This window comes from Sceloporus occidentalis, unplaced genomic scaffold (assembly GCF_023333645.1).
Source record: "Sceloporus occidentalis isolate IW3139 unplaced genomic scaffold, rSceOcc1.0.p SCAF_107, whole genome shotgun sequence".
NCBI classification, from domain to species: Eukaryota; Metazoa; Chordata; class Lepidosauria; order Squamata; family Phrynosomatidae; genus Sceloporus; species Sceloporus occidentalis.
This window is the reverse complement of record NW_028317087.1, coordinates 1,742,939-1,770,597: the sequence shown is the minus strand read 5'-3', so window position 1 is coordinate 1,770,597 and position 27,659 is coordinate 1,742,939. Positions and strand designations below refer to the sequence as shown.

General features: G+C 40.5%; 1 protein-coding gene across 1 annotated transcript; it reads left to right on the top strand.

Annotated features, from left to right (window-relative positions):
- The first annotated feature begins 3,379 nt into the window (after positions 1-3,379).
- LOC149283255 (phospholipid-transporting ATPase VD-like) lies at positions 3,380-27,146 on the top strand. The gene is made up of 22 exons (XM_089497794.1): positions 3,380-3,681; positions 4,649-4,843; positions 5,827-6,028; positions 6,967-7,052; positions 7,839-7,945; positions 8,461-8,592; positions 9,008-9,135; positions 10,177-10,429; positions 10,772-10,998; positions 13,844-14,020; positions 14,356-14,959; positions 15,133-15,236; positions 16,065-16,191; positions 16,716-16,900; positions 17,252-17,555; positions 18,197-18,273; positions 21,982-22,107; positions 22,412-22,612; positions 23,416-23,496; positions 24,393-24,497; positions 26,340-26,527; positions 26,897-27,146. Exons 1-22 carry the CDS (start codon positions 3,380-3,382, stop codon positions 27,144-27,146), a joined length of 4,161 nt encoding a protein of 1,386 aa, XP_089353920.1.
- Positions 27,147-27,659: the final 513 nt, after the last annotated feature.

Below are 27,659 nucleotides of genomic sequence, written 5' to 3'. Positions count from 1 at the left end.
ATGATGGTGCTATATAAATCAATTAAAAGTACAGATTAAATATTAAGTATTAAGGAGTATTGTCATAGCAAGGAAGCTGTCTACGTTCCCGGCACTTTGTATCTCTTCTAGTTCGAAAACTTTCTGCTACGACTCTCTCAATTAAGAGACAGGACGCTCAATAAGTCTGCGGTGAGTTTAATACCAAAAATATTTCCCACACCTGCTGGGATGTTCTCATTGAAACGACATGTTGTTGTCTCATTCTATATAATTAATATATAAATGGTGAGTCTTCCTCGAGAACTGATAATTGCCCCAGTGAGGTTTTCTGACCAACAAACTATAAACCTGTGAGAGTTTTCTTCTGGATCGGTTATTATTTGCACCATTTTTTGTAACTATCCCAAACACTTGTTTTTCCTGTTGATTGACGCTCTCGTCTGATCAGGATCTCTTAGAGGCGGTCTAGACTTTGAATGGCTAACCAGTCTGCTGCTGATTGCTATCTTTAAGTTAAGTACCGCCGTAATTTCCCCCAAAATTCCAGATAGTTCATCTAAATTCATTTTTTTTTTTTTTGTAATCGTAAACTTCTGCATATACAGGATCTGTTTGTAAATACTTGGAAATTGCACACACATCCATGCAAGTCACAGAGCGCAAATTACGGCAGGGTAGGCGTACATAAGAAAGGGTTAAATCTCATAATCCTGCTAAAGAAACAGTTGTAAATACACATTTCTGAAAGCGAGGCACCCTTTTACACTCCTGGGCGCTCTCTTTTGTGGGTTATAAAGCCCATCGCACTAATTTTAAATGCCATATTTCATGTGGCATGTGTACTCTTAAACATGCAAGATCCGAGTGTCGGCTCGTTTCGAAACGTATTCACTTTGACGGCTATGTAGCTGGTATTTTAGAGGCTAAAGGCTTTGGCGTCCCATTATGAACCCTTTCTCTTGCACTTTATAGGGGCTCCTCTGTGGTGGTCTCTAGCTTCCCCTAGCAGCCACACTCTACGGAACTGAAATATAACATCATACACTGCTGCTACCATTTCCATGCTATACCTAGCTTTAAATTACCACTGACCATAGGTACTCTGATAATACATAACTCCTTGAGGGAACCTATAGCTGTGCATGACATCGCTCACGCAGCCCCCCGTCACTTAAGAGGAGAAATGGCTTTAAAAAAAAAATTCTTCCTATGTTTTATAAATTTGCTAGTTAGACTTTTTTTTTTTTTTAGTTCCACATCTAACTTTTTGTGCCATTTTATATGGTTACACCTCTTCATGGCTCCCAGATATGCCTGGTTGGCTCATAAATTCTGCACAGATTTCTTCAGCCCTGTCGTAGGATTCGTGTTTTTATGGGGCCTACAGCATACATAAGCTGTTTGTTCCCTTCTTTTCGGTGCCATTAAACTTGTTAATGGTTAACTTTTGTTGTATATTCTGCAATTGCTATAACTAGTGCAAGCTGTTAATATACTCAACATGTTGATTCCTCTGGCATGATAGAAGCTGCACATTTAGCGGAACAAATTAGCTTCCTTAAATTGTCACATGATTTTTCAGAAAGCTGTTTTGCTTTCAGATATAAAACTAGTGCTTTTTATTTAATTGTAAAGTAAATAAGTGAAGTATGCATATACTTTTTCAGTATAGTGGCATTGTAAGAGAAAAAAAACTTTTAAACATTTTTTATTTATTTTTTCCCCCCTGCTTCCTTATTACATACTGGCGCCATTCCCAGAGCAAACAGTATAGATTAATCTGTCTCCTCGTCTACGATTCCAGCTGCTGGATGCCTCATCTACTCAGGTTAGCGGCCATGCATGTGTTGCAGCAGCGTTCTCCCGCTGGTACAGGCAGGGGCATATTTTGGGCTAGGCCTAGGGCAGCAGGTCCAGAGAGACTGTCTCCGGTCATGCATGTTCCAATATATAAAAAGATATGCTATGCGCTTGGTCGGGTAGATTCTAGAAAACAAAACTAAATAAATAAAAATGTACAGTTATTTAACAATAAATTACTTATGTGCAGGGATAGCCAGGTTCCTTAAGTTTTACCCTGCTTGTAATGATTAATACACAGTGAAGAACCTCTCATCGGCAATATTAATCCGGTAACTTTATTTTTTTTTTATTAGGATAAAGCACAAAAAAAGAGTAAGCAAAGATATGTTGTGTATATAACAAGCAGTTTTCCCTCTGTCAATGTTGTCCTTTGTACCCTGCTCCCCGTTCTTTAAACTGAATGTCGCTCTGCAGATAATTAGTCAAATGCAGTCGATCAGTGTAAGGTACAGAGGTTCCTTATATTATAATCCTCAATAATCTCATTCCCATAAATAGCCAAAGTGCCAAGCACACATTATCATTTCTACCCTTACAAAAAAATTACTGCAGTTTTTTTGGACATGAAAAAACTGCAATACTGCACATTTACTGCATTTGTACTTCACTGTACTGCACTCTTACTGCAGTATTGCTGCACATTTACTGCACTTTTTTTTTTTATATTGCAAACCTACAGTTGTACTTCAATGTACTGCAGCTTTATTGCATTTGTACTTCCGTACAAAAATAACTGCAGTACAGTGAAGTACAAATGCAGTAAAAGTGCAGTATTGCAGTTTTTTCATGTCCAAGAAACTGCAGTATTACTTCAGAAAAACTGCAGTAATTTTTTCGTAAGGGTATGTCTTGCTTATGTAAAAAATATCCTTGTTTTAGCTTCCCTATCACGATGATTGTGTCAAATGCTACATATTCTGTCCTTGGAGTCAGGGGCTATTTTGTGCTCGTGATATATCTGACATGTACTTCTGACATTTTTTCTTGACTTTGCAACTTCGAGTCACCTTGGTGACCTGAAAAAGTGGGGCTTGTGAGCAGGAGCCAGCTGCGTCCATGACTGGCCATAGACCTCTAACACAGAGTCCTTGGTATGGCTGAGAATGAGCAGTGCTGGGATATGTTATATTCTGGCATGCTAAATTAGACTGACTTTATTATCAACCATGGAAATGTAGTTCTAAAGGAGACACAGGACTACTTGGCAATTTGCCATTTCTGCATGCCAAAGCACAAGGAAAAAGGCATTAATAAACGGGAAAAGGATAGAAATGTGGTGGTGCGGTGGAATACAATAGTGAAGAATCTATTTGAGTGGCTGTCCGTTTCTATATGATAGGTTGAAGTCTAAGCTGGTCAGTTAGTAGCGTCCTATCGCACATGGTATAAGTATCTTTTTATGTATATATTCGTTGCGCAGGGCGGTATCTCTGTGCTATATTAGTAACTCAATCTGCATGTCGTAGGAAAGCTATGTAACTGTTTATGACTCTTATTCTTATCAGAACAGGGGAAGATTTCCACCTTAATCAACATGGCTGGACCCTTCCAGTGGGCGCGGTATCAGTGGCATCATATTACATCTGCAGACAGCAGCAGGAATGAGACTGCGGGCGCTGATAGCTCTTCCCCTTCACACCGACCGCTGGGACTGGGTAGAAGCACCAAAGGAACTTCCAAAATGTCTGGTAAACACCGGATTATTGTCCCATGTTTGGATCACTTTAAGGACGAGTATGAAAAGTTAACCAAAGGGTACAAGAACAATCGTATACGGACTACAAAGTACACTTTACTGAACTTTGTACCAAGGAACCTGTTTGAACAATTTCATAGGTAGGTATCTATACTTATTTGATATGAGATTCAAGATTTGGGGGCCATATTTCTCTCCGAGAAAGGTCCAGTGCTCCTTTGTGATTCATGTGTAAGAGTTGCACGAAAAGTGGCGTCCTTTTGCCCACTTTATGGGCTTCAGTGCCCCAGTTTAAATGTCGCAGGTCTGAGTTTACATGTAAATTATTTATTGATTATGGAAGCTGCGTAAGAAAATAGATTTATTTTTTTTTCCTGCAGAAAAAGTTACCCATGCATGCATGCTGCTTTTGCAAATGAAAGTTGGTGGTTTTACGCCATGGCATGCTATACGCCATGCTTCTTTAGTTATACTGCTTTGATCACTTTATGCCACGTATCTCAACTTCATTGCGGTAAACTTTTTGAACTAAATATCACCAAAATTATTACACCAGTCCTATATAACTAGTTTTGATAAATTAATAAAATATGTACTGCTTTAAGCCACACAGAACTAAGTGGAATGTTTGAAAGAAATGTATATGGATACTATGTATTAGATCATATTAATAGTCTTCCAGTTCTATAAGACAGACTGGTTAATGTCTTCCGCTCTATACTATACACTTGACTGTAATCTAACTCTTATCCTCGCCCCACCATTACAAAGACTCCAGAATCAACCGGTTGCCACTGATGCGTTGGAATAACTTAATAGTAACAGATAATTCTACAAAACATATTGACGGTTTATCCCACTGGTTTTAAATAGATTGTAATATACTTTATACAGGGCCAACTTCAGCCAAATGGGGTTGGCCGTTCATCATGTAAGGCGAAGTCAGGGAGATGAACCTGCGACTTTCTTGCAAAAGATCTTAATGTTTTAGAGGAATGCTTTTGATTGGACATCTTTTATCCAAAAAATATTTAGTGTCTAAAAATCTAATGTTTTTTTTTTAACTCTTTAAATGATTTTGTTTTATTTCGCAACTGCTTTCTGCAGAGCTGCCAACCTGTACTTCCTGTTCTTGGTCTTTTTAAACTGGGTTCCACTGGTGGAAGCCTTCCAGAAGGAAATTACCATGCTCCCACTTGTAGCTGTCCTTACAATCATTGCCATCAAAGATGCTCTTGAAGATTATAGAAAGTACAAGCTTGATAAAGTCATCAACAACTTATTAACTCGGGTATACTGCCGGTGAGTGTGTACTGGTTTACTTTTTATTTACTGCTCTGCGCATAACTTTTTTTTTTTTTACATGCATATTATTTGCACGGTCTGTTAGGAAAGCCTAACATATATTTGCGATCATATCCGATCAGACCCACCTTTTAACGTATAACACAGTCTCTGAATGAGTTAAGGTAGTTGCTTCTAACACTAAAGCTGATTTTTAGCTTCCATGACCTTTGGACTACCGATTTATAAGACGCCCCCCCCCCAAATTTTGATTATGAAGAAAAAAAGAGCCTACCCTATAGGGAAAAGGTTTTACTAGTTAACATTCACATGTAAACTATTTTTAAGAAAAATGCACTTGTGCTTATATCCTGTTATTTGCCACCCATGCTCCAGACTCCCTGGTGTCTAGCGGGGGCATCTGGTGGACGTATGTCTGATGCGCGTAGACAACCTCTGCTGCCGCCCAGCACTTCTGCTGAGGCTTCTATGGCGGAGCGCTGGAAAGTCATGTCACTCTGGCACTTGGTCATAGAAGTCCTGCCGGACGGAAGCGGAGGTTGTCTACGTGTCCACCATCTGCCAGAGAGCAGGATCCAGGTCTCCTGCAGCGCTGTGAGGATCTGGATCTTAACCTTCTAGTCAGAACTCTATTATAAACGCTATAAACTCTCAGATCTCTTATATTAGAGCAAATAGGTTGGTTATCTGCAAAACTGTAACAGTACTTTGTAATTCACAAGCTGTATGTACTTTTAATTAATGTGTTTAGCTATTCAGTGATAGTTTCCTTTTAACTTGTAATGGTTTTTCATTGTACTCTGCAGCTAACATCGGCGTTCAGTGAAAAGCTTGTTCCCTGGGGACTCATTTACTTTATGCTGAAATTTTAACAAGGTTCTGCTGCGATTGGTATCTCTGTTTTGTTTTTGTTTTTTGTGTGGTTTTTTTTTTAAATTATTATTTATTTATTTTATTCTTTTGTTTTTAATATTCTTTAGGAAACAGAAGAAGTACATTGAAACTTGTTGGAAAGATGTGTATGTGGGTAATTTTATTCAACTCCGGTGTGATGAAATAATACCCGCTGATATGGTGCTTCTACACACTTCCGATCTCGATGGCATTTGCCATATTGAAACCTCTAGTCTTGATGGTGAAACTAACTTGAAGCAAAGACAAGTGTTAAAAAATAATGTCATGGTATGTTCTGGCCTTTTTACTAAATGGCATCTTTTGGAGCCCTTTGTACAGCTAATATATTGGCTTCTGTTGAAAGATGTTCTAATTGTTTTAGTTTGGTATCTAAAAGTTTGCCTTACATTACGTTTGTTTATATAGCACCATCAGATAGTGCCTTTACAGTAGTGAACAGTGATAATATTTAACACGGAGAAGAGGACCCTGCCCTTGTTCAAACTTAATCTATTGAGTAGGTGAGAGAGAAACCTTTGGTATCTCGGGCCTGAGTTGGGGCAATGCTTGTATCTCGGGCCCAAAAGGGCCATGCACGCTGGTTTACAATCTAAATTTTAGAGGTGCTTACTAACAAGTTAGCTGAATGCATCATCTTAAAGCTGGCGATTCAAAACACTAATCCAAAGGGGAGCGGAAAGTAATGGTCAGAAATTCAGCAGAAGTGGGATTTAAATGTAATGTTTCCACTTTAGATGTTTTGGTCTACGCTTGATTTTGCTTTCTACTGCTTTTGTTGTTATAATGGATCGAAAATCGGTGAAGTGATACTTTTTGTTGTTGCAAAAACAGAAAGATATTTAAACTGAAAAAAAATATTAAGTTGGTATGTAGCAGAACCATATGCAGGGTATTTATCAGTTTACACCATCTGCATCCAGAACTTGTTCATTTAAAAAAATAAATAAATAAACATTTGGAAAATGCCAACATGGAATAAAACAATTTACCAAATTGGACATGCAAATTTTAGGAGTTTGATTCGTTGTAAATCTTCTACAAACTGTTGTTTTTAGTAAACATACAAAGCTATTGTCCAGACGCCTGGTTTACAGCCACCTCTCACCCGGGCTAATTCCTCTGCTACGTATATTCTCGAATAGGGATTGAGGATACTATTCAGTGAATTATAGAACATTTACGACTTCTTCTTTGTGCTTTTAAAGGATTATGAATTTGATCCTGAGAAGTTTTCTGGCAGAATACAATGCGAAAGTCCAAACAGTGACATTGGGAGATTCAAAGGCTTCCTGTAAGTATGTGTACATGTTTTGTGTGAATGCAGATCAGTTTTCTCAATTACACTTCACACCGTGCTAGATAAACTTACATACAGAATGTATTATTATTATTATATTTATTATTAATTAGAAATGGAAATCTTTATACTCATTAGAAAAGACATCACGCAAGATTATCAGTCAGGTGTTTTTATAAGAAGCGTTATGTATTTAATTTACTCAATTTAATTATAAAATACCTGAAAATTCCCCTGGTGGAGCGCTGATTCTCCACTCAAGGAGGGCTTTGGGAAGCCAGAGCCTGCAAGTTCCTAGGTATGATTGAGATCGCATAAAAGCGGGATAATTGGGGACTTTTCCAGTTTAATGCACAGTTTCACAGTTTTGCTGTAGTTTTTTATATAGGTGACAACCTTTAAAACGGGATACTCCAATGTCCCACGCAGCCTCGCCATTGAGCAATTAATTAGTAATGTACTTTTATAAACTAGTAACCTGCCAGCTACCATTTAAGTAAGAAGCTTCTGCTCGATTGCCGCGATGCTCCCACACTGTTGGACTTTTTTTTTTTTATAATTTTTTTTTTTTTTTGCCAACTGCGTATGTTATATAGGGTGTTAAGTGACACTAAAAACCAGAAGGCACATGCTATAGGTAGTAAATTTTGTTAATATTTTAAAAACTATAACCTTAACAATTCCCCTTTAACAATGCTCTTTGCAATATGATTACTGTAAATTATGTGTGATATTCAATTCAGAAAACAAAACTGACTTTTTTTTTTCTTCTTCTACAAGAGATCGCCCAAACAAAGAAAAAATTGGTCTCAGTAAACAGAACTTGTTATTGAGAGGATGTGTGGTTCGGAATACCGAGGCCGTGGTCGGCATTGTGGTTTATGCAGGTATAGCTGACAATCCTATGTTTATTTTATGTAACTAACTTTTAGCCTGTGTTATATAAGTGCATATTATACAAGAAACATGTACATATATCCACACGTATTTGTAACAAATAGAGTTCAGCCGACCCGTGGTGAGGCTTTGGCCTGTGGGAAGCACGAGGAGGACTAAGCCTTGCCACAGGTTGGCATAACAGCCACTGATGCATGCCCTAGAGATCATTATATTCTCAGCAGGAGGATCAGAAAGTGTAAGGACCAGTGTTTGGTTATAGAGGAAAAACTGCTTTAATTATGTGCTTAGAAATGTATACTTTTACATTTTTTTTTTAGGTGACATGTCTTCCTTATGACCAATACACTCGTACATTGTGTCTCATTTACTACAGGTGGCTCACATACTTCCTTCTTGTTAAAACATCATTATTGTTGTGTACTTTAAATCGCTTTGTAGAGCAAAGTTGGCTCCACGAAGCACATGTGGCGTTCACTCAGTAGGATCTTGGGGTTTTTTTTAGGTCATGAAACCAAAACCATGCTGAATAATAGCGGCCCTCGGTATAAGCGCAGTAGACTGGAGAGGAGCCTAAATACCGATATACTGTGGTGCGTCCTGATCTTAATCGTCATGTGTTTAATCGGCGCTTTTGGTAAGTTATTGTATGAGTTTTATCTTAAGCCATTGTGTCATGTAGGATAATGGAATTTGGAAGGTTTATTATATATGTGGATTATATGTAGATATTTGGTCAGGAAAATTAGTTTGACTAAATTTGTGATTTTTTTTTTTTACTACAGCTGAACAAGATCTAAAAATAATAATTTTTATGATTAACAGTGAAAAGCAAGCTTATTCTCTCAAAAACATTTCCAAGCACAATAGTGGTGGAACGGGGCTGTTATGTAAAAAATTGACAAATTCAGACCTGGAAGCGAGACGTTACCCCCGTGGAGATGGGCCAGCTTCCCCAGCTCTAGATTTTATTATGTATTGTTAATGTTGTTGGATTGACTGTGAGCTTTTATTGCTAGAAATGCTTAGAAACTTTTTGCCTTTTGTTAAAGGTCATGGCATTTGGTTGGCTGGGTTCCCAGAATCCCCTATTTTCACCATTCTAGAATCCAGCGGACAGCAAACCCCTCCAGTGCTGGCTGGATTTTATATGTTTTGGACGATGATCATCCTGTTGCAGGTAATATTGTGAAGACCTTTTTGTTTTATCTACTTTTTGTCTTTTCCAGACAAAAACAAGTCATTATCATTGAGAAACGTGTGATGTATGTGTTATAACACTTTGGGAACTCTCAGGATTAGGGACTTTTTTTACACGTGTTTAGCGATTGACCAAAAGTGAGTGAAAACCACCTTTTGTAAGTAATAAAAAAAAATATATATATCCCCCCCCCCACTTTAAGTCTTTAAAGTGGGGGTGCGGCCTATATTCGGGGTCTAGCGCCCGACGCCCGGGACATGCAGTTCCGGGCGCCGGGCAGGCAGCAGGGTTAGGATACAGATCCCCCGCAGCGGTGCAGGGGACCCGTATCCTACTCTCTGATACGCTCAGACAGCCCCCCTGCCAGCAGCGATGCGGGTTAACAGCCTCCGCTGCCGGCACGTCTGCACGATGTGCTTTAGCAACCTCCCTTGCCGGGAATTCCCATGGGGGGAGTCCCGGCAAGGGAGATTGTTAAAGCACATCGTGCAGACGTGCCGGCAGCGGAGGTTGTTTATGCTTGCATCGCCGCAGCCGGTGAACGTCCGCACGATGCGTTTTACCTCTGCCCCCAAGACTTACCAGAGTAGACTCCCGGGTGTCTTGCGGGGCCGGCGGGGGACATCTACGCAATACGCGTATACAACTTCCAGTGCCGGCACATCCGCTGAGTGCCGGCACCGGAAGTTGTATACGCGTATTGCGTAGGTGTCCCCCGCCGGCCCCGCAAAACACCTGGCAGTCTGCTGGTAAGTCGGGGGGGGGGGGGCAGAGTGGCAGCATATCTCGGGGGGAGGACAGTGGCAGCATATCTCGGGGGGGGGTCAGGGTGGCAGCATGTCTATTAAAAAAATAAAATAACTTTTTCTTTAAAAAAAAAAAAGCACCAAACTTTTAGGGGGCGGCCTATATACGGGGGCGGCCTATATCCGAGCCAATAGTGTGTGTGTGTGTGTGTGTGTATATATAGATATATAAATAAAACCAGCGCCATTTACTGCTTTTTTTTTTCCCCTTTAGGTGCTGATACCCATCTCTCTCTACGTTTCCATAGAAATAGTTAAATTAGGACAAATTTACTTTATCCAAAATGACAGCGATTTCTACTGTGAAAAATCAGACTCTAACATTGAGTGCAGGGCTCTCAATATTTCAGAAGACCTGGGACAGATCCAGTACATATTTTCCGACAAAACTGGAACTCTCACTGAAAATAAAATGGTTTTCCGCAGATGCAGCATCGCTGGCATAGAGTATTCCCACGAAGCCAACAGTAAGCATGTTCTCGCTCCTCTTGAAATGAGGCTTCCTGAATGTTTAAATAAGGGAGTTTTAGAGAATGCCTATACTGTATGTGCAAATATTATTTTGGTACTGTTTGGTTATCGTTAATACAACATAAGTTTCGCTACATCCAGACTGTTAAAATACAGACTGCCACAACGTAAACCGTATAATCAGGACACAGAAAAGCTGCTTAATGAGCAAAAATTGTTTCTAAGACCTTCTTAGCCTCTATATGTTATTTTTTGCACTTTAGGGGACATAGTATTTCCTATGAGTGTATTTTTTGTCTTGAGTTTTATTAAGTTGCTTTATTTTTTTGGTTTTGCAGCAAAGAGACTGGATTCCTATCAGGAATCTGATATTTATTGTGAGGATCGGTCCACCACTGTTTCTTGCAGTAACGAGTCTAAAAGGCGAAGTCTCAGTCCAAAAGTTGTGAGGACGACTGTGAGCAGCAAGTCCTTGAACCAATTTTCTGCCAGCAGCGGTGAAGTCGGTGCTGATGGAGCTGGCGTTCCTCCACATCCCAGGCACTTCGCTTTTAGCAGCCCTATGGTAAGTAGTGATTTGTGTTACTTGTTACTCTAAACAGGAATGCCACCAACCAGGGGCGTACCTAGAGTATTTGGCACCCGGGGCGGATCCTGTAAGTGGCACCCCCCCCCCCCACCCCCACCAAATGTAAAGACATCTACAAAATGATGTTAAGAATATTTATTGCACCAATTTGTAAACTGTATTTCAACTGTAAACAACAAGAAATCTGAAAAAATTAATAACTTATAAGTAAAATAAATACGTTTAAATAACATTTACTGAACATATAATAGTGCTTTCTTTAATAACCCTCCAAAAAAAACAGCGTCCACATTGCCCACATAGAACCTGACCAGCACCCAAATTACACACACATAGGACGTGCCATCTTTGCCCCCAAACAGCCCAGCATGAGTCAGCATTGTTCCCAAACAGCCGAGTGTACGCCATCTTTGTCCCATAAACACGCTACCTGTGCCATCTTTGTCCCATAAACACCCTGCTGTGCCATTTTTGTCCCATAAACACCCTGCTTATACCATCTTTGCCTTTTTGACAAATCAACTATACACCTATGATTAACACAAACACTTTTACAGTCACTCACTAATTCACTTTCATTCACACAATCATTTATTCTTTCACACAAATTTACACATATTCATTGATGCATTCTAACAAATTCTTTAATTCTCTCACTCATTCAAACAATTCATCCACACATTAATCCATTCATTTTCGCGCTCTCATTCTGACTCTTTATTTCAATATTCTTGCTACCCTCCTTTCTCCCTATCTACCCATTCTCACCCCCTTCTGCCCTATCTACCCCTTCTCCCTATCTACCCCCTATCCCCCCGTCTCACTCCCTTCTCCCTATCTACCCTCTCCCCCCTTTGAAGTTCACTTACCTTTCAGGAGTCCTGCGGTGGGGGTTCAAGGCCTCTGTCTCCCAGCTCTGCCACTGTATGGAACAGTATAGAGTGATGGGAGTTATGATGTACTTTAGAGCATAATTATATAATGAAAAAGACATTGGAAATGGTACAGCATAACACCCATCACTCTCACACATTTACCAATCCACACTTACCAATCCACAGATTCCACGCATACCAATCCACAGATTCCACGCATACCAATCCACACATACCAATCCACAGATTCCACACATACCAATCCACAGATTCCACACATACTAATCCACAGATTCCATGCATACCAATCCACAGATTCCACACATACCAATCCACAGATTCCACACATACCAATCCACAGATTCCACACATACCAATCCACAGATTCCACATATACCAATCCAGATTCCACGCATACCAATCCACACATACCAATCCACAGATTCCACACATACCAATCCACAGATTCCACACATACCAATCCACAGATTCCACGCATACCAATCCACACATACCAATCCACAGATTCCACATTTACCAATCCACACATACCAATCCACAGATTCCACACATACCAATCCACAGATTCCACATTTACCAATCCACATTTACCAATCCACAGATTCCACACATACCAATCCACAGATTCCACACATACCAATCCACTCTCACTGTCACTCTCACTGAATGATTTCCTACCTTTCCTCTTTTCTTCTTACAGCAGTAAGCTCCCTTTCTTCCTCTTCGCTCCTCTTCTTCTGTCTTCTTCGCTCCTCTTCTTCTGTCTTCTTCCGGTTCAGAGGGCACGGACGGCGGTGGGCGCGGCTTCAGTGTTGTGCGCCGGGATTTGACAACAAACCCCGGCGCACAGCAGCAGTTGCCGCGTGGATCGCGAGGGAGCGGTATCGGAGGTCTTTAACAGACCTCCGGCTCCCTTGAGTGATTTTAAGCCGGTTCAAGGGAACCGGCTTAGAATCACTCAAGGGAGCCGGAGGTCTGTTAAAGACCTCCGATACCGCTCCCTTGCGAGCCTTCTCCTCCAGCGGCGGACATTACTGTCCGTCTCTGGAGGGGTGCCGGCAAGTTGGCACCCCCCTGATCAGCGGCACCCGGTGCGGACCGCCCCCCGCTAGGTACGCTACTGCCACCAACTAGTTTAAAGTTTCTGCTCCACCTGCTCTGCTGAGCTCTAAGTACGGCATTGGAAACATGCTTAGTGCTGACGAATGTCCCATCCCTTACCAGGAATAATCCTTTAATCAAGTAACACTTTGTCTTATTGTTAATTTAGCTGGGATCACTTAAACTGCTTAAACTTCTCAGTTGTACATCTGAGAAAAGCTAAAGTTTATTTTCTTTACATATTAGAGAAAGTTTTTGTCTGTGTGCAGTTGCCATTAGCAGCAGTGCTCTCTTCCCCCCCCCCCCCCCGCAGTCATAATAATAATCTTGACATTCTATATACTGTATTTGCTCGATTTATAAGACAAGGTTTTTTTCAGCGCAAATGCAGGAGGCAAAGTGGCATATAGGGGATTAAAAGGAATATCAGGGAGGCAGACTGGCAAATAGGGGTTAAAAGGAATATCAGGGAGGCAGACTGGCAAATAGGGGTTAAAGTAATATCAGGGAGGCATATAAGAGGGTATAGCCAGAATGAGGAATCTGCACACTCCAAGAGGACCCAGGTGCTTAACTGTGCCAGGAAAGGCCAATTCCCCAGTTAATCCAATAGATAAATAAAGGCTCCAGGCACTCAAGAGTTCCAACGTCAGGCAGATTTATTGAGACAGAGAACAATGTGAACCACACGGTACGTCCATAGGGGACTGAAGGGGTTAAATAGGGTTACGTTCACTGATTCGCTTTTTTACTAATAAGGGTGTGAAGCATAGAGGAATTGACTCTTTAAACGTAAATACATGTATATTTTTCCCTTCTTCAAGGAGAAAGATGTAGTACCAGACCCAGTTCTCTTGAGGAAATTTTACCAGATCAAACCTCAATCACTATGTGAAGCTGAAGAAGTTGCTCTGGAGACCTCTTACATCGTGGATTTCTTTCTTGCATTAGCTATCTGTAATACAGTCGTGGTGTCCTTACCCAATCAGCCACGTCAGAAGGTAAAGATGTGCATTTGTTGGAACATGTCTGCGGGTCTATGCAACGTGTATGCACATTCACCCCGAACAGTACCCGTGTTACTGTCTCGTGTTCTGGAGAGCCCCATGATGGTCCGTTCAGATGGTAGGCAGGTGCTGCCTAGTTTGGAAGGAACGTCTGTCTGTTCCTTAACTTAGCAGGGCAGAGAGCTTTAACATGACTTTTTATGCCAACTATAGTCTCTGCTCCCTTGCCTCTGCATATTGAGCGGGTTTGGGCTGGCTGGTCACATGATGATGTACACTGGGTATTTTACTTTAAGCTGATTGGGTAAATGTATGTTTTTTTTCCTTAGGTAAGAATGCCATCACTGATAAAAACACCATTGAAATCCTTAGAAGAATTCAAGCAAATGTTCCAGAGGTTCAGCGTCCGCAAACTTAGTTCATCGACCCTACCAAGCGCTAGAGAGTCTTCAGAAAACGGCAATAATTTTGTGAGCAAATTACCATTTTTCAGCAGGATGAAGCTGGCTTCACCAACCGCCGATGAAGAGGACAAGTCTATTAATGAACTCCATAGCACAGACAGTTTGGACTCCATAAATGAGATGGACCATGAGTGTCTGAACGTGTCGGAGCACGCGGGTGCCTGCGACGCTCTGGATAAGTCGGCTGCCTATGAGCTGTGCTACGAGGCAGAGTCTCCCGACGAAGCGGCGCTGGTTCACGCTGCCAGAGCTTACAGATGCACTCTCCAGTCCCGCACGCCTGATCAGGTCACGGTGGAGATTGGTTTTCTGGGGCCATTAACGTTTCAGCTTTTGCACATTTTACCTTTTGACTCGGTGAGAAAAAGGATGTCTGTAGTTGTACGCCATCCCATTTCCAATAAAGTGGTGGTTTACACGAAAGGCGCAGACTCTGTTATAATGGACCTTTTATCTCCAGCCTCCGGAGGTAGGTGTGGCGTTAATACACTGTGCTTAATATATGCATTAAACCAGGCTGTGAAGGGAACATTTTTAGAATTATGACATCATGTGTTAAAATCAGCCTCTGTCCCTGGAACTTCAAACCTATTGCTTGAACTTTTATTTATTTATTTTCCCCCCACAATTGTCTATTTTCAGATAACAAATCAGAATTGCTGCAGACAGATATCCGGATGCTGACTCAGAAACACCTAAATGAATATGCCAAATGTGGGCTCCGCACGCTATGCATTGCCAAAAGGGTAACTTAGTGTATACATTTACTATATTTGTAACGCCTTCTGTAATGTATATATTTTTTTTTTTTTTACTAGCACAATGCATAGTTTTATTATGGCCCCTTCTAATCCCCGCTTCCAGCTGTGTTGGAAAAGATGCCCCGAGAGTGCGGATTAATAAAAAAAAAAGTAGTATAAAATGCTTGCTGTGTCAGGACGGTGCTATGGATGTCTCGTGCAAACTGTAGGAGAGGAAATATTAATTTAGAGTCTCTGCTGGACGATAAGTAATATATGTAAACTCTTTGAGCAGCACCTACCTAGCCTTTTGTTATTGTTTATATCTGCTTTACCCAAAGCAAAGTGCAGCAAAATATGATAGTCCTTCATAAATCGATACAATTGCATGATCCTGGGGAGAAAGAAAATGTTGAGATTGCATTGTTTTAGCATAAATCTGTTTAATCAGGTAAAACCTTATGTATTCATTTCTATAGGTTTGTTATTGACCCTCACCTCCTCTAACATACAATGGTCTGTCTTGTCCAATAACCTTGTCTGCCTTTCCTATTGAAAGCAGAATACCGTGGTTTCTTTTTTAATACATTTATAAATTGCAAAAACCTTTTTTTTCACGTTATTATTAATATTTTAATTAATCTCCCCTACCTTAAAGAAGAAGAATAGATTCCAATAAACTGGCCACTGATGGCGATTGTACTTGTGGATGGCAGTACTCTGCATTTCTTAAGAGTGCTTTTACTGCGTTCGGTAGATTTTTAGCCAATGTGACCGTTTGTGATCCAGGGCTGTGTTTTAGACCTATATGTTGTGTTTTACTGTACGTTACAGGTATTGTCTGATTCTGAATATGCAGAATGGCTACAAGCTCACTTCTTGGCAGAGACTAGTATTGATAATCGTGAGGAGCTGCTTTATGATTCTGCATTAAGACTGGAAACAAAACTAAGTCTTCTTGGTATGTACCAGTAAGCATGTCCTGTGTGCCCCTCGCCCAAGACCTTTGTCATTTTTTATGCTTCCTGATTCAGAGATTCTTTTTATTTTTTTTAGCTGCTTTATCATTAAGTGTTAAAGTAACTTGGTATTCATTCCAGGTGCCATTCAGACCCTTAACAAACAGCAAATTTAATTTGATTAGCGCCCCCCCCCCCCTGCCCCCCAAGAGGCTTTAGTCTAAAATCTTTCTAATCATTTGCCGGATTATTGCGACTGTAAGCCTCCTTTATTACAGGAGTCGCCTGCACACTTTGGAAAGCCGCCTATGCTTCATACATTTTTTCTAATTTTTTTTATATACAAAATCAGACCAGGACAGCTAAGTAATTAATAAGCATGTTGGATCACAACATACATGTTTTACTTTCTCTAACGTAGTTTACGCATCTTGATGCAGGTCCATCAAAATAAATAACGTAGTTTGATATTTTTAAATTTTTTTTTATTTTTTTTTTTATTTTTACCCCCTACAATTTGTTGCAGGTGCTACTGGAATAGAAGATCGGCTGCAGGACGGTGTCCCAGAGACCATAGCGGCATTACGAAAAGCTGGGATCAAAATCTGGATGCTGACTGGCGACAAACAGGAGACTGCTGTGAACATTGCTTACGCCTGCAAACTGCTAGAACATAGTGATAAACTGTTCACGGTCAACGTACAGAACAAAGTGAGTGCTGCACAAAGCTCAGTGTGACACTAATGTTTACTTTGACATATGAAAGGTTTAATGTAATGAAACTAGACTATATTGGTTTTAGAGAGGCATTCCCTAAAATAACTATAATTATTCTTCCTGTCAGATGGAAGCTAGCCGTGGTAACTATAGTAGTAGTTAAGCAGGTTTTGCCACCTACAGCTTTACAGCAGCGTAATATCTCCAAAACAATTTAACCGAGCTTGATTGATCAAAAACAATTTAATTAAGCTACATTCTGTAGGTGATCCATTTCGGATCACGCGTCTTTGACTTGTGCGGTTTTTTTTCCTCTCACTGCTGATCTATGTTGCCACCCCTAAGGAAACCTTTGAGGTTTTGATGAACACCATTATCGATGAAATCGAGAGAAGTATTTCACAAAACGATCCTCCGAGGAAAGCAAGCGATTTTCCATGTGTTTCCTCTACTTCATCGGAGCTGCACTTTGGATTGGTGATTGATGGAAAGAGTCTGGAGCTTGCACTTCATGAAACCATGCAGACCAAGTTCCTCCAGCTGACCGGGAGATGCAGGGTCGTCATCTGCTGCAGGGCAACGCCTCTGCAAAAAAGCAAAGTGGTTAAACTTGTCCGGAATAACCTGCAAGTTATGACCTTGTCAATTGGTTAGTGAAATTTTATTTTGCAGAGTACAGCACCCTTTTTTATATTTCCCCCCCTTTAAACTGTTTAATTTGTACTTCAGTGTAAAATAAATACAAATGTATCAACACCATATCGTTTATTTTTAAAAACTTCAAAAATAAATGTAAAATACCTTTCGCATTTTTAATACTTGCTAAACTTTTATAGCGTCTTAATAAACTATAATAACGTTAATTACACAAGCATTTATTACCGCTGGAATCTTGTTCGACTTGTTAATCTGTTGATGAAATCCAAATGATCCCCAAAATAATCTCTGCACTGCACATTAATTCAGGTCTAAACATAGAATGAGTTGTGGTGTATTCAATAACTCATTCTGCCCCTGCGCCTAATTTTCTGACGTTTGTTTCATAGCCTGAGCTAGTACCTGTTTTTAATATGGAAGCCTCAAACTATAAGATTAATTAGTCCAAGTTTTGAGATGTCATCACTTCTGCTTTACGTGTCAGAGGATAAAAAACAACCTGTCCCTTCGTTATTCCTTTATATCCCCTTTTTTGTTTGAGAGACTGGGTGTTTACTGTTCTGAAAACACGAATATCTTCCTCTTTCACATTTTTCTCCTGTGTGTCTGTATTTTATTATTTTTATCCATCAGGTGATGGTGCCAATGATGTCAGTATGATTCAGGTTGCTGATATTGGCGTGGGTGTTTCAGGCCAGGAAGGCATGCAGGTACTATTTGCTGTCATCTGTACAAATGTGTGTGTATGTATATATACCGTATTTGCCCGAATATAGGCCGCACTTTTTCCCCCCAATTTAAGTCTTTAACCCCTTCGCGACCTTTGCCGGTTCAGGACCGTCATAACAAGAAGGTCACTAAATGACCTTTGACGGTCCTGAACCGTCAAAAAATTAAATAAGCTTAGAAAGTGATCGAGGATCACTTTCTTCGCTTAAACGGCCTTGCTGCAAGGCCGAGATCGGCATCGGGGGCCATGTCTGGCCCCTCCCCGGGGCGTCAACAGCCGCCATACATTGTATGGCGGCGGACGCCCGTTTTAAAAGCGTTTAGGAGGCGATCAACGATCGCCTCCTAAACTTAAATGGTGTCGCTGGAATGCCTCGATCAGGAGGCATCCAGCGACACCAAACACTTACCTCTGGGTGGGCTGTGGCTGATCTTCGCCATCAAGCAAGATGGCGGCGGCCCGGGAAATAAAACAATAAAGACGAAAAAGTTCGCTAGAGGGTCTCCAGACCCTCTAGAGAACTGGCTCCACTTGCTGGTTGAATACAGGTACTGCATTCAACCATGCAAGTCAATGGAGCCCAGCTTTCTAATCACTATGTGATTAGTAAAATATTCAAAAAAAAAAAAAAAAATGTGCTAACATTTAAAAATAATTATGCAGTGATGTCACTAGATGAACCATCCAGTACCAGCAAAATGTATAAAAAAAGTATTAAAAAAATAAAATAAAATTAAAAAATAAAGTTTATTATTTTGAGCAAGTGCTAAAATTTCTCAAAAATCTCAACAAAGAGTTAAAATAAAAGCACTTCAAATACCCAAGGGGTGTCTAATATATAAAAAAAAATGGCTGATGGGGTATATTGGAGTGGCCTAGCTCAAAGATAGGGCATAGGTACAGACTGACCAAAATGGAGAAAAAAAGCGCACTTCCCAAATGTGGCATTTTAAATCTGAAACAACCCGACAAACCCATGCATGTCGGGTATCACTGCACTCAGGAGATGTTCCTGAACACACATTGGGGTGTTGTTTGACAGTGGCATATACCAGCACCTGTATATCTATAACTAAAGTACAATTTGTGTGAAAGAAAATTAAAAAAAATTACTATTACAAAGTTTGACAAAGTGTAGTTGTATAATTGGTGCATGGAAAGGGTTAAAATAACAGCATTTGGAATACCCTGGGGTGTCTAGTTTTCAAAAAGATATGGTTTGAATGGGTTAAATTGAGTTAACCGGCTTCAAAGATATTCCAAAGAGGAGAGGGAGGCACAATGACCAAATGACCACCTGAATTACGCATGCCCCAAAAGTAGCCTTTTACCAGCCAAACAATCTGACAAACCCATGCATGTGGGGTATCGCTGTACTCAGGAGATGTTGCTGAACACATATTGGGGTGTTGTTTGACAGTGACATATACCAGCACCTGTATATCTATAACTAAAGTACAATTTGTGTGGAAAAAAAAATAAAACAAATTACTATTACAAAGTTTGACAAAGTGCAGTTGTATAATTGGTGCATGGAAAGGGTTAAAATAACAGCATTTGGAATACCCTGGGGTGTCTAGTTTTCAAAAATATATGGTTTGAATGGGTTAAATTGAGTTAACCGGCTTCAAAGATGTTCCAAAGAGGAGATGGAGGCAGACTGACCAGATTTGTTAAAAAAGATTTGGAAATCATAAAACGCTGCTTGTACTTATTGCCCTATAACTTACAAAAAACAGCAAAAAAACATAAAAACATTGGGAATTTCTAAACTCAGGACAAGTAGTAGAATCTATTTAGCTAGTTTTTTTACTTGCTTTTTTAGGTGAGTAAAAGATTTTTCAAATAAAAGTCATAAAATGTTTTTTTTTTCAATTTTTCACCATGTTTTTTTAATTTTTTTTATAGTAAATAAGATGATACGATCAAAATAATGGTATCTGAAGAAAGCCCATCTTGTCCTGAAAAAAACAATATATAACTTATGTGGGTACACTAAATGGGTGAGGAGAAAATTACAGCTGAACACAAGCACCACAAAAGTGTCAAAACAGCCTCGGTCCCACAGGGTACAAAACGAAAAATGAGCCCGGTCCTTAAGGGGTTAAAGTGGGGGTGCGGTCTATATTCGGGGTCTAGCGCCTGATGCCCGGGACATGCAGTTCCGAGTGCCGGGCAGGCAGCAGGGTTAGGATACAGATCTCCCGGAGCGGTGCAGGGGACCCGTATCCTACTCTCTGATACGCTCAGACAGCCTCCCCTGCCAGCACTTCCTACGGGGGGGGTGTGCCGTCCCGGGAGATTGTCTGTCTAAGCGCATCGCACAGACATTCACCAGCTGCAGCGATGCGCGCGGTAAACAGCCTCCGCTGCCGGCACGTGTGCACGATGTGCTTTAACAATCTCCCTTGCCGGGAATTCCCACGAGGGGAGTCCCGGCAAGGGAGATTGTTAAAGCACATCGTGCAGACGTTGCGGCAGCGGAGGCTGTTTACGTGCATCGCCGCATCCGGTGAACGTCCGCATGATGCGTTTTACCTCCGCCCCCAAGACTTACCAGAGCAGACTCCCAGGTGTCTTGTGGGGCCGGCGGGGGACATTACGCAATACGCGTATACAACTTCCTCCGGCCCCGCAAGACACCCAGAAGTCTGCTCTGGTAAGTCGGGGGGGGGGGGGCAGAGTGGCAGCATATCTCGAGGGGGGGGCAGAGTGGCGCAGCATATCTCGAGGGGGGGGCAGAGTGGCAGCATATCTCGAGGAGGGGAGGACAGAGTGGCAGCATATCTCGGGGGTGGGGGGGGCAGTGTGGCAGCATATCTCGAGGGGGGGGACAGAGTGGCAGCATATCTCAGGGGTGGGGGGGACAGAGTGGCAGCATATCTATTACAAAACTTTTTCTTTAAAAAAGCACCAACCTTTTAGGGTGCGGCCTATATCTGAGCCAATACGGTATATATATTAGGATTTTTGAGTCCCTACCAGAAGCTTTATTCTTTTATTTGATTCTAATTCAGCATGTGAGTCAAGTCTGTATATTGTAAGGCTGGCTCTCTTCTCTGCTCCTATTAAATATATTATTCTACGCTGTCTCTGCTGTCAGTTGTGTGAGGACATGTTTACCAGAAGTGTTCTGTCTAGCACAAGCCCATTCATTTAGGTTTGCCCCATCCCCAGGTTATATGCTGCTACCCCTCCCAGAAATCTTGCTCGTTTTATTCTTTGTTCTAGGTATATTAAATACAGCAAAATATGTGTATTGTATTAAAATACGCAGAATGCATATCTCACGTTACCGCCACAGACCAATCCAAAAAGCCTTGAGTTTTATAAGTGTTACTGTTGCAGTATTCAGTTTTTACCAATAATTAAGTGCCTGTGAGCACAAAAAACTTAAGGTTTCCAAGCCAGAAACGCTTTACATCCAACTTCTTCCCAAGAGCAATTTTATTTGAATCAATCTTACAATTAAGAAATTGTTGGACCAGCTTTTCTCTTCTTGTGGTGTCAGTACCCCAAGAATACCTGTAGATGTCACTGTTGGCCTTAAAATGTGTGCGATATATATATTTTTTTGATATATGATTCAAATCATTCTTTTACAGCGCTGCATTTTCAGCTTTAAAACTGATATCAGTCTTAAATTTAGAAAATAGCAGTTAAACATGTCTTAACTTTATTTTTCCAGGCGGTGATGTCAAGCGATTTTGCAGTTTCCCATTTCAGACATCTAAGGAAACTGCTGCTTGTTCACGGTCACTGGTGCTACACAAGACTTGCCAATATGATACTATACTTCTTCTACAAAAATGTGGCAAGTACAACATTATTTGATTTATTTTGTACAACTTTCACAAGTTAAGTAATAACTTACCACAAAAGCTTCAGCTAACAATTTACTAAAATCTACCAGGATACAGTTGCTATAAAGATCACAGTGGTGGAAAAACACAAAATAGTTAAGAACTTTAAACATTGTATTGCCAGGGTATTCACAAATACTAAAAAGATATATAATGAAAACGATCAGCATCTACCGCAGATCCATTTGAGTATTTTTTTTTTATTTTCTTTGTGTGTAGAATTCTTATTTTATTAATCTTTTAATATTTCCCCAGATGTTTGTGAACCTTTTGTTCTGGTACCAGTTTTACTGTGGCTTCTCTGGAACAGCAATGACAGATTTTTGGATGCTGATTCTATTCAACCTTCTCTTTACTTCGGTTCCACCAATAATTTATGGAATTCTCGACCAAGATGTGTCTGCAGATACCTTAACACTACTTCCTGAACTGTACAAATCAGGCCAAACATCGGCGGTAAGATTTCAGCCCGTTAACAAAATATATATTTAAAATGCTGTAATACTTGTGAATGTATTTCCTCTTCTGTATTTTACGTTTATATTATTACATGTAAATGCTGCCTTTACACACACATTGACTGCCCACATACACTGCCCTAACACACGCCTGGCCATAAACACACACGCATGCTGCCCTTACACACACATGAACATACACACATATATATATATATATATATATATATATATAATATATATACATACATACATACATACACTGCCCTTACACTCCTTTCTCCCCATATCTTGCCTTTTGCATCTTCCATCCTCCATCTTCCATTCAATTGTGGGAGCGCGAGGTCTGTCACTCCAGGCCTCTGCTTTAGTGCTCCCTCATCACTATGCGCCAGCTATTGATGCAGAACGCAGTGATGACGTCATATCTTGACACTCGACATCACTTGCCAGCGCATAGTGATTAGGGAGCACAGAAGCCGAGGTCTGAAGTGACAGATCTTGCGTTCCTTAATGTTGAGCCGACTAGAGTGAGATTGTGATCGGGTGGCTGCCCGCGCCCAAGGATAGTCCCTCTCTCGCCTCACCCTTCTTACGGCCCTGTATATGTGTGTATTATATATATATATATATATATATATATATATATATATATATATATATAAATATAATATAATGTTTGCTTTTTCTCATCTTTTGACGAATTGTCTGCTTTAGCAAATGAGTTTAGTATCCAATCTTTAAAACCTTTTACATTGATACTGCAGTGCACTGACCTAGGGTACATATTCCTATTTTCAGGCATACCGGCCGTCAACATTCTGGTTCACGATATTGGATGCTTTCTATCAAAGCTTGGTGTGTTTCTTCATCCCATTGTGTGTAAGTATTTCAGATCTGCTGGTGTTTAGGATAAATTTGAGATACTTCCCCAACAAGCACCGTGAACAGGATGATTCTTGCGTATCAAAAATATCTTTGTAAGCAACATTTGGGGTATAAACTGTTTTAGTTGAGGGCACCAAGTAACTCAGAGAGAGTATGAAGATTTTTTTTTATTTTTTTTTTACCTTGACTGCCTTTTTAGCTCTAAAATCCGACATACAATTGTCCCAGACTAAATACGGGTTGCGAAAAATATATTCCAACCTTACTTAAAGTTTGACCCTGACTTTTGTTTACGCTCATTGCCTTATATAAACGGAGCCTAATCGCCATTGTATCCATACTACTGTAAACAAGTGTCGCAAAGCGTCACACTGGTTATTAATTATATTCAACAGTGTATTTTACTTTGACGGTAAGTAGGAGTTTCAACGTTGTTTCCTATTTAAAAAACCGTTACTCAAGTCTGTGTTATAGAGATGTGTAAATATTGTGAAATGCATTGAAAGTTATTCTGTGTTTCTAGAGACTATTTGGGAAATTTACATTGAAAAGGTAAATACTGACCCCCAAAATAGCCATTGGTATAACAGATCTGTATTGTTTCCTTTTTTAGTATAAAGGAGCCCAGCCATGCTTTGTACTAGCTAATGTTATTCAAGATGGAGTTCAGAAAACATGCAGACCACCGTTTTTTGTCTTTCTACAACTCTTGTTTTTTGATTTATTTTTTTTTAACTCGTCAATTTATTACAACAAAGGGTAAAGAGCCGCATATGCCATTTTGTTTGCACAGCTGTAGAGATGTGTTGAGCATGTATATTTGTATCATTCGTTTTGGGTATTTGCACCAATAGCTCCTTACAAAAATATAATTGTCTTTCTCTTTATAGACTTACTTTGACTCTACTGTGGACATCTATTCTTTTGGTAACCTTATAATAACACCAGCCCTGTTGGTGGTTTTGCTTCATCTAATAATTGAAAGTAAAAACATGGTAAGTCCGTCCTAAACACCCAAGGTGCAAGTATGCTTAATGTTGGATGAGGCTTTGGCTTGGGATGGTTATAGGTAACTTTTTATGTTCTATGGAGACATTTAAATTGGGAGTAATTTGCCTATGTTTATCCTGATATCTTATCTGTTTTATCTTTATTTATTACATTTTATTCAACATAGGGTCTCCTTGCTGTATTTAATAAAGGATTAAGCAGATGAGGTTCTTTATGTTAAATGCTGCAATGGTATTTTAGTTTGAATATAAATATGAAATTCACATTCAATATCACTAATGAGATTTAATGGCAAAAAAGCTACAAGTACCGTATTTGCTCGATTATAAGACGACCCTGATTATAAGACGACCCCCCAAAATCTGAATATTAACTTAGGAAACAAAGGAAAAGCCTGAATATAAGACGACCCCAAAGGAAAAAAGTTTTACCAGTAAATGTTAATTCATGTAAACTATTTTTTTTAATAAAAGCTATGATTGAGAAAAAGATTTTTTTTGTTTTTATTTCTTGTATTTTCCAACCTGTCCCCCAGTTACGCACATCTGCCCCCAGGCTTGCCACTCCAATATGGCACTGTGGCCCATGATATGCCTTTTAACCCTCTATATGCCACTGTGCCCCATGGTATGCCTTTTGACCCCCTATGTGCCACTCTGCGTCCAGAAATGCCTTATACCCCTATATCCCATTCTGGCATTTAGGGGGTTAAAATGCATATTATGGGGCAGAGTGGCATATAGGGAGGTATAAGGCATTTCAGGAGGCAGAGTGCTCTATTAAATGCCCCCTTAACGCCACTCCAGAAATGCCCTATGCCCCCATTTAACACACACACACACCCTATACCCCCATTTAACTAACTAACACACACACACACTCTCTCCCCCCCCCTTCCCCCGCTCTCCCCCATCTCTTACCGGTGCTTCCAGCCGGGGCAGCGGGTTGACGTCGCCTTCTGCTGCAGCCAGAAGGAGGTGTGGCTAGCAGCGGGGGTTTGTATGCGTCCGTCGCGTATACTTTCCCCGGCTGTCAGAGATCAGAGTGCGGCACCGGTGCGGGGAAATCTGATCTCTGACAGTCGGGGAAGGTCTATGCGACGGACGCAGACAACCCCCGCTGCTAGCCACACCTCCTTCCGGCTGCAGCGGACGTTGTCTACGCGGATCGCGTAGACGTCAACCCGCTGCCCCGGCAACACAGCAGGAAGCACCGGTAAGTGTGTGTATGATGGGGGGGGGGGGAGTCGGGTGAGACAGGAGGATCCAGGTCCCCTGCAGCGGTGCGGGGATCTGGATCTTAGTCTCCTAATCAGACCTCTATTTGAGGTCTGATTAGAAGACGACCCCGATTAGAAGACGAGGGGTATTTTTCAGAGCATTTGCTCTGAAAAAAACCTCGTCTTATAATCGAGCAAATACGGTATTTTTATAGTTACACCAGCACCCTTTTAAATGCCAAAGAACCAATGACTTCTTAACTCTCCAAGTGGATCACAGGGTTTTTGATCAGAAACACACATTGAGCCAAAGGGTCCGTTTAGATTTGAAGTCTAGTTCCAATACCTTTTGTGCAGAAGCTTTTTTGCTTACCCCCAATTACTTGACATCATTCATTTTCCTTGGGGTAAATTGATAACTGAACCTTTTTTTTTTTATTCATAACCATTTAGCAGCATGCATTATACATATAAAAAATAATAAATATATATATAATGTATGTGATTTTGGTTGTTCTTGTATACATTGAATAGGTTTTTGAGGAGATTGTGCCAGTGAGCTTGATAAATGTGAGCAGGTTGTTAATTGTTCTGCTTGCCGTTTCAGACTTGGATTCACTGGGCTGTCATTAGCGGCAGTATTCTTTCATACTTCCTCTTTACTTTGGCATTTGGAGCCGTTTGTGTTAAATGCAACCCACCCGCTAACCCATACTGGATTATGCAGAAACACATGACGGATCCAACTTTCTACCTTGTGTGCATTCTGTCTGTCATTGTCGCACTGCTACCTCGGTAACTATGCTTCTTTAAGAATTGGAATGTTTAAGACAAAAATGTATTTGCCTCGCCTGTATGTTTTATGTTGCTAGTGTTATTGATTCTTATCGTATTTAACAATGAATTTACATTTAAAGGATATCTTCAGACTGTTATTAAGGGAACAGCTTCCACATATCTAATATTTAATACTGAAGTTGATATACTGAAGTGTAATAGTTATATACCTGAAGAAGAGACCTATATAGTCTTGAAAGCTCATCTTTTATACTTAAATTAGCCATAAATTAGACCGTACAACTCGATACCATAAAAATACTAAGTAACCCATTTGCTCCCATTCTATCTAAAATTAAGTTTTTTGCTTTTTTTTGGTTTTGTTAGATACGTTTACAGGGTATTTCAAGGAACTGCATTTCCCACTCCACAACAAAGAGCGAAGCAGCTAGATGTTATGACACCTGAGGAGCGTTCGTACGCCATTAAACAGTGGATGGGCACCAATGATTTTAAGTGTGAAAATTCTTCACTCCAGACAGCAGATGGGAGCAGTCCTACAAAGAAAAGAGAGGAGGCGACCCGCATGTTACCTGCGGACATAGACCCCTCACATCCAAACTATGTGCTAGTTTAATAGCAGGACCTTTTTTTAAATGCTGGAAAAAGTAAACAAATGGGGAAACATGAATAATTTGGCCAGTTTCCCTAAGCGTAGGCAGTGTTTAGGGAACTTGGTTTGCTTTTACATTTCTAGTTGGTATATTTGAACGAGGGTTGGAAAGTTATCATACGATTCTATTTTATCAGTGTTATTAATGGGGCCATTTTTTTGCAATGGCAGTAAGACTCTGACAGTACAGATGTATAGATTTCAAGCACGTGATGTGCCATACGTTAAGTGACCATCTACAGCAAAGGGTGCTTTACCTGAGTGAGCCGGAATGGGCTTGAGCTCAGTATCCTGCTCGTTGTGATGAGTAAAGCACTTAGAAGAACCAAATCTGCTCGAACAAAGTTTTGGACTTTTCATACAGGGTTGGTCCATATTTCACATGGGCTCAACAAGCCACCTCCTGCCGACTCGCACTTCTCTACAGTATACCTATACTTACTGCAATGTTTTACAGGTCCCTGTTTTTAAGTTCAA

What these genes read in the sequence shown, in the direction of transcription:
- LOC149283255 (XM_089497794.1), top strand. Translation starts at nt 3,380, where the DNA reads ATGGCTGGACCCTTCCAGTGGGCGCGGTATCAGTGGCATCATATTACA. An exon ending in CGGCATTGTGGTTTATGCAG is followed by an intron (nt 7,946 to 8,460) that starts GTATAGCTGACA and finishes GGTTTTTTTTAG; the next exon opens with GTCATGAAACCAAAACCATG. An exon ending in TTTATCTCCAGCCTCCGGAG is followed by an intron (nt 14,960 to 15,132) that starts GTAGGTGTGGCG and finishes GTCTATTTTCAG; the next exon opens with ATAACAAATCAGAATTGCTG.